The sequence below is a fragment of the Canis aureus genome, chromosome X (assembly GCF_053574225.1).
Source record: "Canis aureus isolate CA01 chromosome X, VMU_Caureus_v.1.0, whole genome shotgun sequence".
NCBI classification, from domain to species: Eukaryota; Metazoa; Chordata; class Mammalia; order Carnivora; family Canidae; genus Canis; species Canis aureus.
The window spans coordinates 109807305-109826306 of record NC_135649.1 but is presented as its reverse complement, the minus strand read 5'-3'; the positions used below and the strand labels follow the sequence as shown (position 1 = coordinate 109826306).

At 37.0% G+C, this 19002-nt stretch overlaps 1 protein-coding gene across 20 annotated transcripts in view; it reads left to right on the top strand.

Moving 5' to 3' along the window:
- The window catches only part of CDKL5 (cyclin dependent kinase like 5), a 216971-nt gene that overhangs the window by 128244 nt on the left and 69725 nt on the right, over positions 1 to 19002 (top strand). For all 20 annotated transcript variants that reach the window (XM_077888507.1, XM_077888493.1, XM_077888490.1 and 17 more), the window contains one exon: positions 9998 to 10043. In XM_077888507.1, the coding sequence (XP_077744633.1) occupies positions 9998 to 10043 (46 nt within the window). The remainder of the gene's footprint in view (positions 1 to 9997; positions 10044 to 19002) is intronic.

The window sequence follows — 19002 nt, the reverse complement described above, 5'->3', positions numbered from 1 at the left end:
AAAAAGTTGCATTCCCAAGTGGGAATGCAAAGGGCTAGAATTGGGATAGGAGTCAGGTAGAGAACTGTGGACTGATTTGAAAAAGATTTAGAAGGCAAAATCCAACAGCACTTGGATGGATTTGGGAGTGCAGACAAGGGAGATATCAAGAATGATCCTAAATATCCAGCTAGATTATTATCTGTTCACTGAGATACGGGGACAGAAGACAGGACCAGGTTTAGAGGGGAGAAAAGAGGGAATGGTGAGGCATTTTATCTAGATATTTTATATTTCATTTACTGTCCTCTTACATCAGTAAAGATTTCTGGAGGGCATTTCCAGCCCAGAGTAGGGCAGAAGAGATATGATGTTTTAATGGAAATAAATGAGAAACTAGGTTTTGCTGCATAGGAATTTTATTACTGACTTGGCTTGAAGGCAGTTGTTTTTGATGTAAATCTTAAGATTCCACTTCCCACATCTTCCTTTTTTGGCTGCATGCTCTCTCATATTCTTGATAATGTATTAATATTTTCATGAGACTATCCTCGTTTTAGAAGCTGAGCATTTAGTAAATTATGAGTTTTCCTTGTAATGCTTTTTAAAATATAAGAGTTTTTATGAAGTACTCTTAGCATACAAATCATGGACATTTTAGAATTTACAGCAGTATTTCCTGTAACAATATCCCCATAAGATGAACCTTTGTAGCAGTTTTGTTAGCTTTGTATGACTGCTGAATTGTTTTGGGCCAGTTGAAAAAGCATAACTGACTTTTTAACAAAAATGTAAATAGGGGAGCCTGGTGGCTCAGTGGTTGAGCAGCTACCATTAGCTCAGGTCATGGGGTCCTGAGATCCAGTCCCGTTTCAGGCACCCCACGGGGAGCCTGCTTCTCCCAATGCCTGTGTCTCTGCCTCTCTCTCTCTCTCTCTCTCTCTGTCTCTCATGAATAAATAAATAAAATCTTAAATTAAATAATATATTTTTATATATCTTTTGGTATATTCCACTATATGTTTAAATGGGGCCATATTACAAAAGTTATAAAAGTAATCATTTTATGAAAATGAGATGAGTGTAAACATTTTAGTGCCATGATTAATAGCTTTAATAATTTTTGAAGAGTTAGTCTTTTAATCAACTCATTTTTACCTAAAATTTGTATTCACAGTATATACTTTAAAAAATTTTTATTTGATCTCCTCAAAAAGTGATCAGTTTTTCTTTTAAGGGGAAGTGTTTATAGTAGAACCCCAAAACAGTTAAAATGAGTAAACTAGAACAGAGTTTTTCAATGCCAGCAATTTTGACATCTGGGACTGGGTAATTTCATGGGGGCCATCCTGTGCACTGTAGGATGTTCAGCAACAGCCCTGGGCTTCACCCAGTAGATGCCAGTAGCCTTCACTCCACCCCTTTGTGACAACCAAAAGGATCTCTAGATATTGCCAGATGTCCCCGGGGTGGGGGGAGGTACACAGTCTCTACACTGAGTGCCACTGAACTAGATTTATGTTTAAGTCTCAAACACAATGTTGTGCTTAAAAACAAAAAGCTGTTGCAAAAAGATGCTCACAAGTAACATGCCACTTACGTGATTTTCAGTGTTCAAAACAGTAGTAAAATTGCTTATGGGTAAATTCATTTGTAATAATAAAAATGTGCATGGGAGTGGTACATAACAATTTCAGGATAGAAGTTACCTCTAGGGAGAGAAGTTATGGGAGTGAACGAAGGTATGTTTATGTCCTTTTACATTTCAGCAAGAGAGAATGATCAGAAGCAAATCAACATATTATTGACTTAAATCTGACATTTTTTCCTGTATATTTACATGATCAATCTGTTTTGAACTCCTGTGGCATAACACTTGTACTTTTAAACTATTGTTATAAACTTTAATTTACTGACATGCATTATTACATATCAGCATATTGGCTTATGTGTATATGATATGCTTCATTTACTCATGTCAAACCTAAGATGTCATATAAAACCTCATATAAAGTAAGGGCCTAATAGACTGTTCTTAGATGACTGACTGACAGAAATGCTCTCCTTCTTTTCTATAGATTGTTTTCCTTCCTGATATGGTCTGAAATACTTCAATTTGGTAGTTAACCTAACTTTTAATATTGGCAAACTACGGTAGTTTGTACGCAATAAATAATACAAGTAAAGAGATTTCTTGGAAAGCAGTTTAGTTTTCATCATTGTGTATCCTGGTTAATAACTTGTATTCTATGGTACTTGGCAAACACATGTTAGTTGTATCTACCTGCCATGTAATGTATCCAGTGCTTTATTTACTCCCACTTTATAATTTTGCTCATAATGTTAAAAGTAATTTCTTTAAGTTGTTTAAGAAGGTATCTGTAACATAAGAGAATAAAGATGGAAAAATGAAATTTTTGCACATACTTTTAGGTGTATAAATATTATAACAGACATTAGAAAACTATTATTTTTGAGAAAGACACAGATGAGAAATAACAATGCCTCCCCATTGTGGAGGTGTGCATGTTTCAGAATATATCCTTTTTATTTTTATTTTTTTAAAGATTTTTTTTTTAAAGATTTTATTTAAAAAAAAAAAAGATTTTATTTATTTATTTGTGAGAAACACACAGAGAGAGAGGCAGAGACACAGGCAAAAAAAGAGGCAGGCTCCATGGTGGGAGTCCGATGTGATACTCGATCCTGGGACTCTAGGATCATGCCCTGGGTGGAAGGCAGGAGCTCAACCGCTGAGCCACCCAGGTGTCCCTAGAATATATCCTTTTTAACAACAAAATTTATATCTGTGGCTTGTGAAGGTGGTAGAGCATGACCATGGGTGAGAAATGGCCTCCAGAATCAGACTTCCTGGGTTTAAAACCTTAGCTCTATTTCTTCTTAGCCATATGATCTTAGGGTAAGTTACAGAACCTCATTAAAACTCAGTGTTGAATCACTATGTTGTACACCTGAAACTAATGTAACATTGTGTGTCAACTGTACTCAAAAAACAAACAAAAAATCCCCTTACAACTCAGTACATCCTGATTCATAAAATGAACATGATGGTAAGATCTTCTTCAGAGAGTGATTTGAGGATTAAATGAGATAATACATGGGAAGCACTTAGCATAGGGCATGGTGCAAAAGTATTTAATCTGAAATAAAGTTTGCTGTTTCAGGTACCATATTGGTCTGTCTGGCAACAGTGTCTACATTTGCAGGGTTTTGCATGTCAATGTGTAAAAGAACTTAAGATGGTTGAGGTGTTTACATACAAATCATGGACTGAAATATTTTAAAATACTTTAGTGTCAAATTGTATCTCCTGCAATTTGGATGAAGAAATAAAGAATTTCTCCCAAGGAATGGCTTCCTCAGGGAGTAATTAATACGAAATGAATTGTATAGTATAAACTTCGGAATCCATGAATAGTAGAGTAAAATAAAATCACTTTTTTTTCTGTTCTCTTTTATAATGCATGATCGATATTTTAAATTACAGAGCAAAACATTTAAAATAATAATTCTTGATACTTCTTTATAAAGTATATGGTCAATTTAGAGAATTCACTGTTCCAGAGCATAATTAAATCAAGTTATGTAACTGCATTTTAAATAACTTAGTAAATTTTATGATTGTTAATACCAATTATTTGCTTTGCCAGCATTTTGAGGAACAGTTGATTCTGGCCATAAACCAATGACTAGGGAGCTTTAGACAGTCGATAGCAGGAGTCAGTTTGGGTTACAAGTCTCTGTGTCCAGGATGGTTGTTCGATGATAGAGGCATGATTTTTATGTGGTGGAGATCTTGAGAATACTGGAAGAAATATAGGTCCTCTGGATATTTTTCTATTTTTTACTACTCATAAAATTTATTTTTCATTCTCTTTCTAATTTTTTTTTCAGCTGAGGAAATTTATTTTGGTAAATGTTAAATGCCTTGATATAGCTTGTTCACACATGGAGATAGCAGTACAATTTAGGAACCTCTATCTTTTTGCATTCGAAAGTAATTCAATTTTGAGACAAAATTAAGGGTGATGCATGGAATTATTATTAATGGTTTTTACATATTTTATCATATCATTAGTTTATTGTTCATAATGTCAGCTTTTAACTGTTTTAACGAAGTAAGATACTGAAACAAGTAGAAAATTATGCCTATCATGCTGACTACAGCTGGTGACATTCTGTTGCAGACGTTGTGGGGGCAATGGCATGCTTTTGTGAATAAATTGAATTTAAAACACAGTTCTTTAGAACTATTTTTCATATATTTTTCTTCTTTGTCTACACCCATATTATGTGTAGCATCTCAGGGTGGTAGTACAAGTAATAAAACTTGATGTATCACTTTTTACCTCTCCAATAAATACCCATGAAGAGATTTTGAAAAACCAAAAACTCCTAAAATTTCTGTAAATTAAGAAACCAGAAATTGAAGATTGTTAGCAAAGTCCAGGGAGGTGGATTGAAAAATACAGAACATCATCCTCCTTATTCTGCTTTCTGAACCAGAATAGGGCAACCTGTCAAAATGGAGTAGCAAAAAAGCTTGGTTGGACCCATGCCCCACTGGAGCTGGAAACAGGCAACCATCTAACTGTCATCTGACCCTGAGGGAGCTGGACTTCTCTGTCCCCCGAGTAGCCTACATCAGCACCTGTATTGCCAGGTCTTTTCAGAGACTAAGCACCCCAACTACAATATGACAAGAAGCAAAGAAGGACTGGAAGCAGCAAGTTGCGTCATAGGATTCATAGACCCCCATGGCAAGGTGTGGTGAATGTAGAGGAGAGGGAATGGGATGTGCTAGGAAGTGTAGGTTCAGCAAACAACTTATTCTAACAACCCTGCATAGGTGATCCAGCCTCAGACCAGCCAACCCAATGAGAAGAATGTTTGCTGGAATCCAGAGTTTAACATTGGACTCAGGTGCATTGATGTGCTTTTGAAGTTCAGGTGGCTGAAAAACCCCAACTAGCCCTTCATGTGCCAGGCCTAGTGAATCTCTTCCAATCTTAGTAGAGATGAGTTAAAAAAAAAAAAAAATTAGGGATGTGTACCTAATGGGAAGATAAAGAAAACTTTGCTCTGAAGATTTAAAAGCAATAGTTCTAAAAATGAGTTTTTGTAATAAGCAGATGCAGTCTTCTCAAGGAAAGCCAGGAAGATATGACCTCTATAGTGAGAACAAGCTGAAACAAGGGAAAAATTGCTAAGTTGAAGTCAGCTGAAATAAGATGATAAAGAAACCTAAAATGGAAGAAGTAAAAGAACAAAATTGATGCAGCGATTTTGATTAATTCACTCATGAAATATTTACTGAACCTACTATGTGCCTGCTATTCTAGGCACTTATGCAGTAGTGAATAAAATATATAAAGCAAGTATGAAAGATCCAACCTAAAAGTTACAAGGTTTCTAGTGAAAAATATTAGGAAAAGAGATCTAGAAACAGCATTTAAGGTTGCTAGAAGAAAACTTTCCTAATTTCATTGATTTTCAGATAATATTAGTTCAGTGCTCCCCCACCCAGACTCTCTTCTAGATATATTCTGGTAATTTAAATTATATTCCAAGGAAAAGGAAAAGTCCTAATAGGATCTAGGCATAGGGATCCCTGGGTGGCGCAGCGGTTTGGCGCCTGCCTTTGGCCCAGGGCACGATCCTGGAGACCCGGGATCGAATCCCATGTTGGCTCCCGGTACATGGAGCCTGCTTCTCCCTCTGCCTGTGTGTCTCTGCCTCTCTCTCTCTCTGTGTGACTATCATAAATAAATTTAAAAAAAAAAAAAAAAAGGATCTAGGCATAAACCAAGTTATCTATGTTGGAACAAAAATCAAATTGGCCTCAGACTTCAGTTTCTTCTTGAAAGAAGAAGAAAGTGTATGGAGAAAAAGTACATGGATTTTATTATAGACTTTACTCCTATGTGCTGGAAAATTGTTTTATTTTATTTATTCATGAGAGACACACACACAGCGAGGCAGAGACACAGGCAGAAGGAGAAGCAGGCTCTATGCAGGGAGCCTGATGTGGGACTCGATCCTGGGTCTCCAGGATGACACCCCGGGCCCAAGGCAGCGCTAAACCTCTGAGCCACCGGGGCTGCCCTGGAAATAATAAACACACAAACCTACAATGTCTGTGATGTGAATGGCACTCTCCAGGGCTTTACAATGCATACAACTTTACTGGGACCCTGAAGATAGTGGAGAATGTAAGGCTGCCTTCCCAAAATTTTATCCCCGCCAAGTTGCCATGCATGTGTGAGGACTTGCCCACATGTAATGACTTGGAAAATAGGGTACTTCCTCAGAAAGCCTCTCAAAGATGCACATTAAGCAAAAACTTAATGCAAATCAAGCTCTAAAAAAATGTGAAAACCACTGTAGAAAAAGACTAGATGTAAAGATCGAAGCCAATCAAATATATAAAGCAATACAGATTACATATAATTGCTCACATGTGTGTAATTACAAATTAAGTACAGCAGCCAAAATCTGTCCTCAAAAATAAATTTGACAAAACGGTAAAAGAAGAACCAGGGTCTATATAATCCCAGATTAATTTTAAACCGGTCACAATAGGGGCCTCTGGGTGGCTCAGTTGGTTAAGTGCTAGATGCTTGATTTTGGCTCAGGTCACGGTCTCAGGATTGTGGTATTGAGCCCCATGCTGAGATCTGCTTGAGATTCTTTTCTCCTCCTTTTCCTTTCCCCTCTGCTCCTCTCCCTGTTCATGTGTGCTCTCTGTCTCTCTCAGATAAAAATAAATAAAACAGGTCAGAGTAATTTAAATTGGTTCTAACATAAGAATCAACAGATCAGTTGTGTAGACTAGACTAGAAGCTCTGAAAGACAATCTGAAGCATATATGTAAGAATGCTGAGATAGAACAACTAAAAAATCCATGGTAGAAAGTATTGGGAAAATTGATTCAGTATTCAGAATTATATTAAATACAGATTCTTTTACCATGTCATATATTAAATTACAGATGGATAAAGACAAGGAAAGAAATTAAATCATTAAAATATTGAGAAATAAATGTGGATGAATATTAACCATACTCAAGCTAAGTAAGGACTTCAAACACAAAAGTAGTGGACATAAAGGCATATATACAAAAAATGTGACTAGTAATAAAAGTTATTTTCAACAACAACCAGACTCTAAATAATTTAATGACCATATCAATCTGGGAAGAATTTTTGTAACAAAATTTGGCAATGGATTCACATCTATGAATCATCAAGAAAAATATTAACCTCAAAAAAAATATTAACCTCAGTAGACCTTTTTTCATTGACCAGTTGATAGAAGGAAACTTCTTTGACCTCACTGATGTCTAAAGACTTTTTTCAGTGATTGTGTTTACTATTGGCTATGGTCTTAGAGTGGGTGTTTTTATATATTGTTGAAGGGAACTGTGAAATGATGTATTTTGGGATATCTGTTTTGGCAATATTAGGAGCCTTAATGTTCCTTTTGACCCAGTTATATCACTTGAAAAATTTACTCTATGGAAATAAAGATGCAGATGTTGAAGTATGTTCATTGACAGATCAGTTAAATAACAGTCCATTAAGAAAATAATGGTTTTAAAAATTATTCAATGACAGCTTAAAATGCACACCTCATACATACAGTATCAAGTGAAATAAAAACATGTAACACCATATACAATATTACTATTCCAATTTGAGAAAAATTTACTGGGAGAAAATAAATGAAAGTGCTAGCAAGGATTATGTCCTTTATATTTTATGGTTTCTGTAATGAATCTGCATTATTTTTCTAAGCAGTTCGGATAAAAGTGAAATGTTAGGTTCTTTCCAGCATCTTCTGTTATTTTAAATGCATGTAGTTTCCACTAAGCATTGAATTGATTTTATGTGGAAAACTCTTACCTGTTTGGCTTCATTCTTTAAATATATAAACTGTATTGAGTGAATGAGAGAGAGAGAGAGAGAATTTGTGTGTGTGTGTGTTTGAGAGAGAGAGTGAGAGAGGATTTCCATGGCATTGGTGAAAGGATAAATAAAAGAATAAACATTTCATTTTATTTGACCCATTTTCAGGCACTGTTTTATACAATTCATTCTATTTGAAATGCCAGAAATTAATCAGTTTCTTTCTTCAAGATGGTGTAACTAAGTTTGTTGTAAATGTAAATTTGTAGTCCTATCCTGGGTGAGTTTGAACTAAGCAAGACCGTTTATAAAATCAGACAAAGTTAACACTTAGGATGCAATAAAAAGATGCCTTGGGACTCCATTTAGAGTGCAGTATACGATGAAGCATGACTTAGAAGAACTCTCAGCTGAAATGTGAGCAGTTTTTTTTTTTTTTTTTAAGATTTGATTTTTATGTATTAGAGAGAGAGAACATGAGCAGGGGGAAGAGTAAAGGGAGAAGCAGTCTACTCGCTGAGCAGGGGAGCCTGACTGGGGCTCGATCCAAGGACCCCTGAGATCATGACCTGAGCCAAAGGCTTAACCAACTGAGCTGCAGTGTGAGCAGTTTTACTCTCTTCCTGGATGCATATCATGCTGCCTCCTTGTGCCTGGAGCCGAGTTTCCTGAGAGCGTTTGTTCTTTCTCTTATGTCATTCGTAGGTTGCTGGCTAGAGCCTTTTGAAAAGAAGCAGGGTGAGAAAATGGTATGAGTGTGTTAAGAGGGAGCAGCATACCTAGCAGAGTTACCAGGCACAACATGTACTAATATTCTAGCTGATTGTCCCCCACATGACTTTGAATTTGCAGTTATTCCTTCCCAATAACGAAACCCTTCCAATATCGGAAAGTACCTGGAAGGCTGAGTACAAATAAATTGTATCCTGGAAGCTGTCTGTACTCTACAATTCTATCAATCCTCCATTAACAACAAAAATATAATACTCTTAAGAACCCTCTTCCTCAATAGTCTACAGCACTTTCGGAATTCTTTTTCCTATAGCAGAGATGAAAGTTTGAAACAGGTTCTTCTTATTTCAAGGGGCAGATGAGAAGCAGAAAGGGTTTTATTTCCCAGACCTAGTTATGACTCAGGGTTTGTTGTTGAGCATAAGAATTAAAGTGGTCATTTTTCTTTTATTCCTCCTTCCTTTCACGATCCCCCTTTGTTTTTGTAAACAGCTATAAAAAATGTATATTTTTAATAAGTTAATGATGTGTACTTTGTTGGTTATTGTCTGCATTTTTACAGCCTTTGTTTTGATGCAGGGACAATCTTTTATTAAAAGATTTGCTCCTACAGATCTGAAAGTATACCCACTTAGAGTACAAAAAAGCAGACCTGAGTCAGAAGACCTTTCTATGTAACATGTTGACTTTGAAAAATCTATATATTATTTTGCCAAAAGCTTTTTTTGTTCCTTTTATAGACCAGAATTAGACATGAGTTATTTAACCTCGTGGTGCTTAGTTCTGAGCATTGCCATTTCCTTTCCAGCCCTTATCTTTTTTTAAATGTTTCAGTTTAAAGTAGAGTTCTATTCAAAACCTACCATTCAGGAAAGCGAAATAAGGGCAGGAGGGAGATAGTGATTGATATTTGGCCTCAGATGTTTGTCCCTCTTTAGGTTTAAAATGGGGGACAAGTATTGTAGAAGCCTTTTCTCTGTGATAGAAGCCCAATGACAATGTGTCCCTGAGTTTCAGAAGGAAGTACAGATGATGGTATATTATATTGTCAGTCATTCTGGCATTTTTGTGTAGCCTCAAGACATTGACATTTCTGGTTTATCTGTGGTCTATCACCATCTCTGCTCTTGGTCCCCTTCTCTCTTCCCCTTATTTTTTTTCCTTTTCTGACAATGTCTGCAGGGTGGTAAGAAAGAGAATTTTGGAACCAGGAAATGAGGGGCTGGGAAAGACGAGGATCTATTTTTTTACTCTCAGGTTTCTTGCTTCTGTGTCCCTGAATATACCCCCAGACAGTTGGGATTCCCAGTTTCAAAAACACTGGGAAATGACTTTCTGCCTCTTTTCTTCCTTTGCAGGAAACACATGAAATTGTGGCAATCAAGAAATTCAAGGACAGTGAAGGTATATATATATTTTTTTCTTTTTTCCTTTTTGTATTTAGTTCTTGTGAATAGAATATGGAAGAGATGAGATCTAGCTAATTAGACTTTGTTCCTGAAATTTTAAAACCTCCATCTCAGAAAGTGAATATAGCTTATTTAATATCATGCTTTGCTTTGTAACATTTAGCTCCTTCTGTGTTCATCGTTTCAAATCTCATGATACTAGAAAATTCATCTTGTATTTTAAGGTATAGTCAGCATTGTGGAAATCTTGCTTCAGATGCTGGGTAGAAGGCATGCTATTTATGCCTTTTCTAAATATTGTTAAAATGAGAAAAGTGATTTGAAATAAATACTTTTGTGAGTTCACACAAGTAGCAAGTTCTGTTTGAAGGGCTTTGGTATTGGTTACTATGATCTCTGGTTTCTAGTCAGGTAGAAATACAAGGATAAATGGTATGTAGATGGTATCAAGAGAGTGATTTTTATATTTAGAATAACTCATTGGAAGAATAAAAGCATTTCAAGAAGAAATACCATAGTTGGAGTCCTTGGTCACACATGACCAGACCATTTCAGATGGAGTATTAAAATTACCCTATGCTGGGTAAGAGAATTTAAAATAAAGCAACAAAAAAAGAGTCATGTAAAAAATATAAATAAATAAAGCATTCAGTCATTCATTAGGTTTTAAATCTAGACTATTGGCCATTTAAAGATAGCCAAGTAGAAAACTTATTTAGGAAGGTACACATGGCCTTTCAGAAGCTCTAGGCAGCACTTTTCCATTTTTTTCCCCTACAGAGACCCACAGAAATATTTTTTTACATTCTAATCCAATATCCACATACATAATGTCCTAAATATAACTGAAGCAAAGGTGCCACAAAATTATTATACTAATGTGAGGTTCTTCATTTTCTGTTCTTTCCTGCTCATATAAATTCACATAAATGCCTATTTGTGGCATAAGATAACACTGATTTTTACCTCTGAAGCATAACCTGCCTTGTGAAAAATAGTGCTAAGAGGCACCAGCATAGCATCAACTTCCCTACCTAATTGGAAGTATGGCAATAGCAGTCATAGCCTACCTCCATCAGCACACATTGAGTACTGCAAGACACCAGGCTCTATGTTTGTGAACAGTTTCATCACCCATACTTTAGACACTTAGCAAACATTAAAAAAACCAAAAGGGCTCACTAACAAAGTCCTGGGGTAGATTCACAAGTATTTGATATACCTACCTCTGATGTGGAGCACATGCACATCATCTGGGAAACTTTAGTAGCCATTGTCCTGCCAGCCTTTAAAGAGAAGGCAATAAATACTTTTAGCTTGTTCTAAAGAAAAAAAAACCTGCTTCAAATGATGTATCTGTAGTCTAACAGGAAACAGTAGCCCCAGGCCAGTCCACTCTGAGACCATTGGCAATGAGCTCTTTGAGCAGTGGCTTTGGGCTAACCACAGGTGGTGAAGAGACAAATAGTGATCTATTAAAAAGAGTGGTTGCAACAGTAAATCAAAGCATGACCTTGCCTTCATGTAAAGACCTCTGGCTGTGTATTCATCTCGTAAGGCACATCAAGCGTCAAGCGTCAGTTACCACCAAAAATAATAATTGTTGTGAAGTTTTTGAAAAGCAGTACAATCTAGGCCACATATACCATTGCTTAAAAAAAAAAGAAAAAAGAAAAAAAGAAAAAACACTAAGTGCTATATTTTTCACAATCCCTGTTCTGTGCATCCCAATTCTTAGCTTCAGTTAATGTATTCATACCTGTGTGCTGATATCTTCAGAGTGGTAATCAATAGCGTATCTGTTGAAATTTATGAGCACTGAGCCAGGTACTGTAATTTCAGGAAATCTTAATTCTTAGTATAATTAAGATCTGTAAATAAAGAGCAGTAAAACAGGGTAGGAAGCAGTCAGTGCCTGAATGAATTTGAATAATTTTGAGGCAAGAGACATTGTTTCTAGCTGTTGGATCTTGGGAGTGTATGAATAGTCCAGACACTATACAAAACATTTGATCAGCCCTCATTTCTGTGTGCTGATAAAGCATGAATCCCCTCAGCCCTCATCTCTGCCAGACCATTATCAGTTACCATACCTTACAGACATGCAGCCTTATCACCCATCCAATTTGTAGATGGACGCCTTTGTAGGTATACCCATGTATACATACTTCTAGAAAGATACTTCCTTAACATTTCTGTGATAGAATCTGAAAGCATGCAATTATTCATAACTTTTTAGTTCTAGTTCTATTCTAGGCACACTTTCCTACTCTTTCTAGCTCTCTCTGGGAGGTTGCATACTCTTCTTTTCTGCCTTTACCCTTTTCCTCTTATCTGAGTAGAATCTTGCTTAATGGAAGTAAGGGAATGTGTGTGGTGAACAATCCTTTTGGAATGTGAAGTGCACATAGATAGTTCAGTACAGATGAGAATGTCCATTCAACCCCTATGGAAACCACTTAATTCTGAACCATTTTATCACCTTAAATTTCAGTTGGGACAATTCTTTTTTTTTTTTTTTTTGTATATTTTTTTTATTGGCATTCGATTTGCCAACATATAAAACCCAGTGCTCATCCCGTCAAGTGCCCCCCTCAGTGCCCATCACCCAGTCAATTCTAAAGAAATAGAGTTTCATCATAATATCCTTATTGTCATGTAGCTCTCATTAATCTCATTTATTAGTTACTCTGAAAATATTCTGTTGGTATTATGATAGTGAATTTTCTAAACCCAACATTTAACAAATGTTTTTACAGGATTATTCCATGATCATGGAATAGCATCTGAACTTGTTCTGATTTGCATTCAAGCTAGTCAAGTATTCTCGTACTTGATAACATAAAATAAAATATCAAGATATGTTTTATGAGAGTATATGTTACCTTCTGTTAGCTTTAAAAGATTGTGATCATGTCCTATTTCTTTGTTAAATTCACATATGTCCACAAATTTGTATAAAATGTTTTGAAACTGCATTTTAAGGTAGACTACTATTTAGTTGAAGCTATCCTTGTTATCCCAGGATAGTAGATCACTGTCTAAAGTGGGATCCAAACTTTAATAGTAAATATAAGGTTAGATTGGGACTTTAAGTTAGAAAAACGGAAGAAAAATCATAAAAAATAAGTTTATTGTATCATAATTAACACTAGGTTATAATAGCAAATATGTGCTATTTCTTAGAAAAAAAAGAATCAAGTGTTACCTTTTTTGGGAGAGGGGCAAGTTTTGCAGTAAAATTGTAGGGTAGGCTAGTGAGTGACTTTCATAATAAAAAAGAGGCTCATTTAAAAATACTCCAAAGGCTTTGTCAGTTTTCTCTCTTTTTTTATATGACCTCATCTTTCTGTCTTCATCCCTGTCGGTTGTTTACTCTCCAGTTGTTAACTGTTAGAACTGTCGGATCATTAATCAGTGTCTTTTGTCTGTGATTTTCCTTAAAGACAAAACTGACATACTGGGTGAGGATAAAAGCTCATGTTCAAATGGAGGACTTGTGTGAGTGATGACATTTTTATCTGAGATCAGTTCATTGGTTAAAATTTTTTTTTTTTTTGGTGACTTTTGCTTCTTTATACATCATCATCAATGTAGAGTTTCCGATAATGGATTTTTTTTTATTTTTATTTATTTATTTATTTATTTATTTTTTTTGAGGAAAAGAGTATATGTGCAAGTGGTGGGGAACAGGGAGAGGCAGAGAGAGAGAGAATCTTAAGCAGGTTCCATGCCCAGCATAGAGCCCGAAGCAGGGCTTGAGATCACGACATGCACCAAAACCAAGAGTCAGATGCTTAATCAACGGAACCACCCAGGTGCCCTATGAGTTTGTCTATTAATGTAAGTTCCCACAAAGAAACATTAACTATAGACACCAAATCATCCGGGAGTCTTTAGAGAATCAGTTCTACTTAGTATTTGGATTTTCTGAGAAGAGAAAAATGACCACAGACCAAAAAGTTACTAGAGATTATTGAGTTGAAAGATATTTTTTGGACTATGTGTATAATGATAAAAATCTAGCCTAATTCATTTACCCTTCCTATAACTCTAATTTCGTACAATGAGATCTGATGTTTAGATGATAATCTTCTGTCACTGTTGGAACATAATTCTCCTGCATACACATGTACAAATGTCTGCCATCCTCAATTTATTGAATAATCTAAGAGCAGTGATTTAGACTAGATAGATTTGAATTAATAAAAATTAAAAACATTGTTCATCTTTTACTTGAGGAAGTCCTGTAATCTAGGCTTTATTTTTGACATACACTTGGATCTTCTAGTGTGACAACATGTTTGGCTTCTTAGGACTTTTCAGTCTTTCCCTAAAAGTACAGGTGCTGAGATGAGGAGGGGTCCTCCCTACTTGTCGCTGGGCCTTGGCATATGGCAGGGAGGCTGATTATCAAGGAGCTGTAGAGCAGGAAGATGGATTCAGGTTGTGTCTCTGCTTTCATATCAAATAAAATGGCTTGCATTTCATATCCTGCTGCTTATCTTTTCTGTAGATAAATATTTTTTCTCTTAGAATGGACATACTTATTCTTCTTAAACATGAGAAAATGTTTCCTTGGTCATCCGTTCTTTGCTCTAATTGATTTCATCCTTATTTTTACCTGGACTTTAGAGAACTCTGTCTTGATCTCTGGATTGAGGAAACTCTGGCCTCATTTTGTATAATGATACAAAACAAGGGTTCAAAGTCTTTGGTTCTTAAATTATAAAACCTAATTTCTCTGTAAAAGAGGCCTTAAAGCAAACTCTCCCATCTTTGATTAAACAGAAAATTCAATGAACTAAGCTTGAGCATTCTGGCCAGTCGTGATTTCATCACACTTCCCTTTTTTTTTTTTTTTTTTAATTAAAGATTTTATTTTATTTATTCATGAGAGACACAGAGCGAGGCAGAGACACAGGCAGAGGGAGAAGCAGGCTCCTTGCGGGGAGCCCGATGTGGGACTTGATCCCAGGACCCCGGGATCACGCCCTAGGCCGAAGGCAGAGGCCCATCCACTGAGCCACCCGGGTGGCCCATCACACTTCCTTTTAATGTCCAGAATGGATCTCTTTCAAGCTTCAGAGATGCTTCTAGGGTTTGATGCACATTTGTACCTTTCATGATTTAATAAGTTTCCATTGTGTTCTACCTGGTCTTCATTGCTGAAGATTTAAGGATTGCCATCTTTTTTGGTATATGTGAGAGCAATACCACCATTCAAAGCTCCCTGGTCATGTCAGTTGCCCTCCTATTGGTATTCCTTCAGTCAAGGCAACCAGACTGAAACATGGTACCTTTAAGGTTTTGTATAAGGATGGGTTGGCTTTTTCTCCCTCCATTGTACCTATTGAAAGGTCCATTTTGGGGGGGGCCTCTTTGGCTTTACAAGAATGTCAAGTTTGTGATTTCATAAAGTAGGTTACAGCTATTTCTGGATTTTTTTTCCAAGCCCACATTTCTTTAAAAATAGAGTTACAATAGAGTTTCTGCTCATCTTTAGATTTTTTTTTATTACTTACTTTGCATTTCTTTTGCTCCTATGATTTTTCCCCCCTTAAAAATTGTTTTCTTTTACTTTAGTGAATCTCCCTTCTTGATTTTTAGCGTGTTAGCTTGCCTAACTGGCAAGCTAAAAGTAGGTTAGTTCTTTGGTTTTTTTTCTTACTTAACATCCTTTTTTTACCCTGCCATTTAATCGTCACTCAAAAGAATTTATGTAACATTGTCAGACTTGCTGCCTGTACTAAGCTAAACACCCTCAGTGGTAACTGGCGACCAGATCCATCAGCATCCACATAAGTAGAACTTGCATGGAAGCACCAGGTCTTAGAGCTGGAAGGACCTTCAGAACCATCTGGTAGAAGCCCAACTCCATTTTACAGCCAAGGAACCCAAGACGCAAAGCTGCACAGCTAGTATGTGATTAACTGGGAAAGATGCAGACTTCAAGATCTTTACTGAATTTTTCTTCCACCCATACCATGTTGCTTTGCCACTCAGCTAAGAAGTAGCAGAGTGTAGACCTGAACCTGGGTGTTCTGACTCACTTCTCTAAAGCTTGCTCACTACCTTATACCATGTTGCCTATGTCCCTGTGTTCTACTCAGTGTGGCATTCCCTTCACTCACCCTGAGGAAGTTACTCTTTTCTAGACTTGGTTTCTTCATCTGTAAACCGGAGAAGCCTAGCCTAAATAAAGAATCCACAGGATTATTTCAACTGGAAGGCAGGGATTTTTGTGCTCATGCCACCTTTGAAAAACTGTCTCATTGAAGAGCTTGGCTGCTTTCTGAACCTGAGGTGAGAAGCACGTATAGGTGGAATGTGTATCGCTTTTCTCAGTCATATCATCATTTAGTGCCACAGTTTTGTCAAAGTACAGGGTAAGCCAGGAACCTTCAAAGTACTTGGAGAAACAAAAATTATAGGACAGACCAAGTAATGAAGACTGCATTTTGCCTGCACTTAAGGAATTAATAACTCCACTTCTTGCCTTGTTCCCATTCATTACATTCTTAGTTACCTCAACTTTTAATATCTGTGACAGGTGTACAGTAGAGAAGCCTTCATTTCCTAAAATAGGTAGGCAGCTCAAATAAGGTGGTTTGGGCCCCATATGGTAGGTGATTTTGTGAGCTGCTTTTTCATTCATTTCTCTTTCTTCTCTAGCCATTTTTACGTAGAGTTGGTATATATTTGAATGATGTCCATATAACAATGTAGCAAAATTCAGGGAGGTTTATATTCATAATCAATGAAATTTTTTTATAAGATTTTATTTATTTGAGAGAGAGAGAGAGAGAGATCATGATCAGGGGGAAGGGCAGAGGGAGAAGCAGACTCCTCGCTGAGCAGGGAGCCTGACTTGAGGCTTGATCCCAGACCAAGATCATGACCTGAGCTAAAGGCAGATGCTTCACTGACTGAGCCACCCAGACACCCCTCAATGAGGTTTTAATGGAAAGAAATCATTATTAGATTTGGAAAAAGCCATGGGATTTTTAAAATCTGTGTGTGGGTGGGAAGGGTGCCCATTATTTAGTTACTTTATGAATGAAAAGTTAAGTGGCTTGCCCAACATCATATGTCGCAGTGTTGGTTCGTGAACAGGATCCAAACTCTTCCAAACCCTGCTTCAATGTTCCTTTTTCTAAAGCCATTCTACTTTAGCCATTCTGAGGTGGCTCTATCTGTTAGCAAAGTGAAACTTCCACAAGTTGCTAATAATACAAAGCTCCCTTTTTTCAGTTGCTTTTCGGGTGCCAAGAATTCACCAAGCATTTGACTAGAAAAGATACACCAGCTGTATTTACTTTTGACTTAGTTGCAACATTCATTTGTACCCAGCTCCAGCAGAGCTTATGGATGTTGTTAATGAATGGTTAAATATATATGTGTTCTTGACCCTTCGTGCTTTCTGTTTTTTGGAGACTCCATTTTTTATAATCACATATTGTCAAGACAATCAGAAATGGAGATGAATAGAAGAAAATAAATTTAGTTTGTCTTACTGCCTGAAAAGCTGCCCTCTCAACATTCTAGAGAGAAGATTGAAAGCATTGTACTCAGAACTAAAAGGGTGAAGTGCCCCTTGCTTGCCATCATATTGCTGCTTCCCATGTTTTAAAGGAATGAGACCTAGTTACATGTGAGTGAAGGTTTTTCTATGACACCAATGGAAGCATTCATGTCAGAAATATTTATTGATCCCTTCTTCGTGCCAGGTACAATCCTAGGTGGCTGAGTATGTATTGCTGAACAACAAAACTTGGGCCTGTCCTCTGAGAGCTCTTGGTTTAGCAGAGGTAGCCACACAGACAGTAAATCCATGAGCAAAGGAATCTATAAATAAAAATGGTGAGAAAGTCTCTGTCAGAGTAGTGTGATAAGGAATAATAGGGATGGAGGCCTGCTTTAGTTTATTTTTCTGGGCAAAGCTGGTGAGGAGCACCATTTAAACTGAAACCTGAAGAGGAGCCAGCCCTGCAGGGAGTCTGGGCTCTAGAATGCAAGTTCTAGGCAGAAGGAACAAGTTCAAAGGCTGTAAGGTTGAAAAAATAGAGTTGGGGCTATTTTGGGAACTGAAAGACTAACATGAGGCAGAGGAAGGAAGGATATAGATGGGGATGGAAAAGCAGACCGGAACCAGACCACGAGTAATCAGTATATTTGTGTTGAATTATTTCCTTGTTAGAAGATTGTTTGCTTTGTATTGAGACCTGTGTGACATTCTTTGTGTTAGAGATATATTTACTTTGATTACCCCAGTCTTGAAAGTAATTCAGATGGGATAGCAGAGAAGTAGGTTAGCCTTCCTCACAAGATTAAAGGCTTTTTAGTCTTCCCTAGGTGTTAGCAATTCTAAAAGCCACAAAATACCACTTAGCCCCAATTTGTAAAACATCTGGACCTCTGTCCCACTACGATACTCTAAGCCTCTTTGGGAAGTCCCCTGATCACATCTCATACATTCCCTATACTGCCAGGTGGCCCCCACAGTGTCATGTTCTTTTCCCCTGATGGGAGCCTGTGAGTCCCCAGTTCCCAGCTGACCCCCTGGTGTGGGCTGAGCTAGCTCACTGCTTATGCCACTGTTGGCCTTTGTTATGAGTTCTTGCTTTCTGGTAGGCAGTATCTTTCTCTCTCCTTTACTAATCTCTGCTCTAGGGTTCTTCAATAGTTATTGTTTTGTTATGCTTTTGCTGAAGTAGGGAAAATATTTCACTTGTGTAACCAGTTGACAAAGGAGTGTTGATTTTATGTTCCCTGTTTATTACAGGTATTCTGGTGCTACAAGGCCCCTGCTTTTATTACTATCTCTTTATTCTTTTAACTCAATTTGAACAGGGGCTGGAAGATGGACTAGGATAGAAAATAATCTGAGAAGTATTCCTGGCACCTAATTTAGAACCTTTGCTCTCCCTCTAGCCCCATTTAGCCCCTTTTCT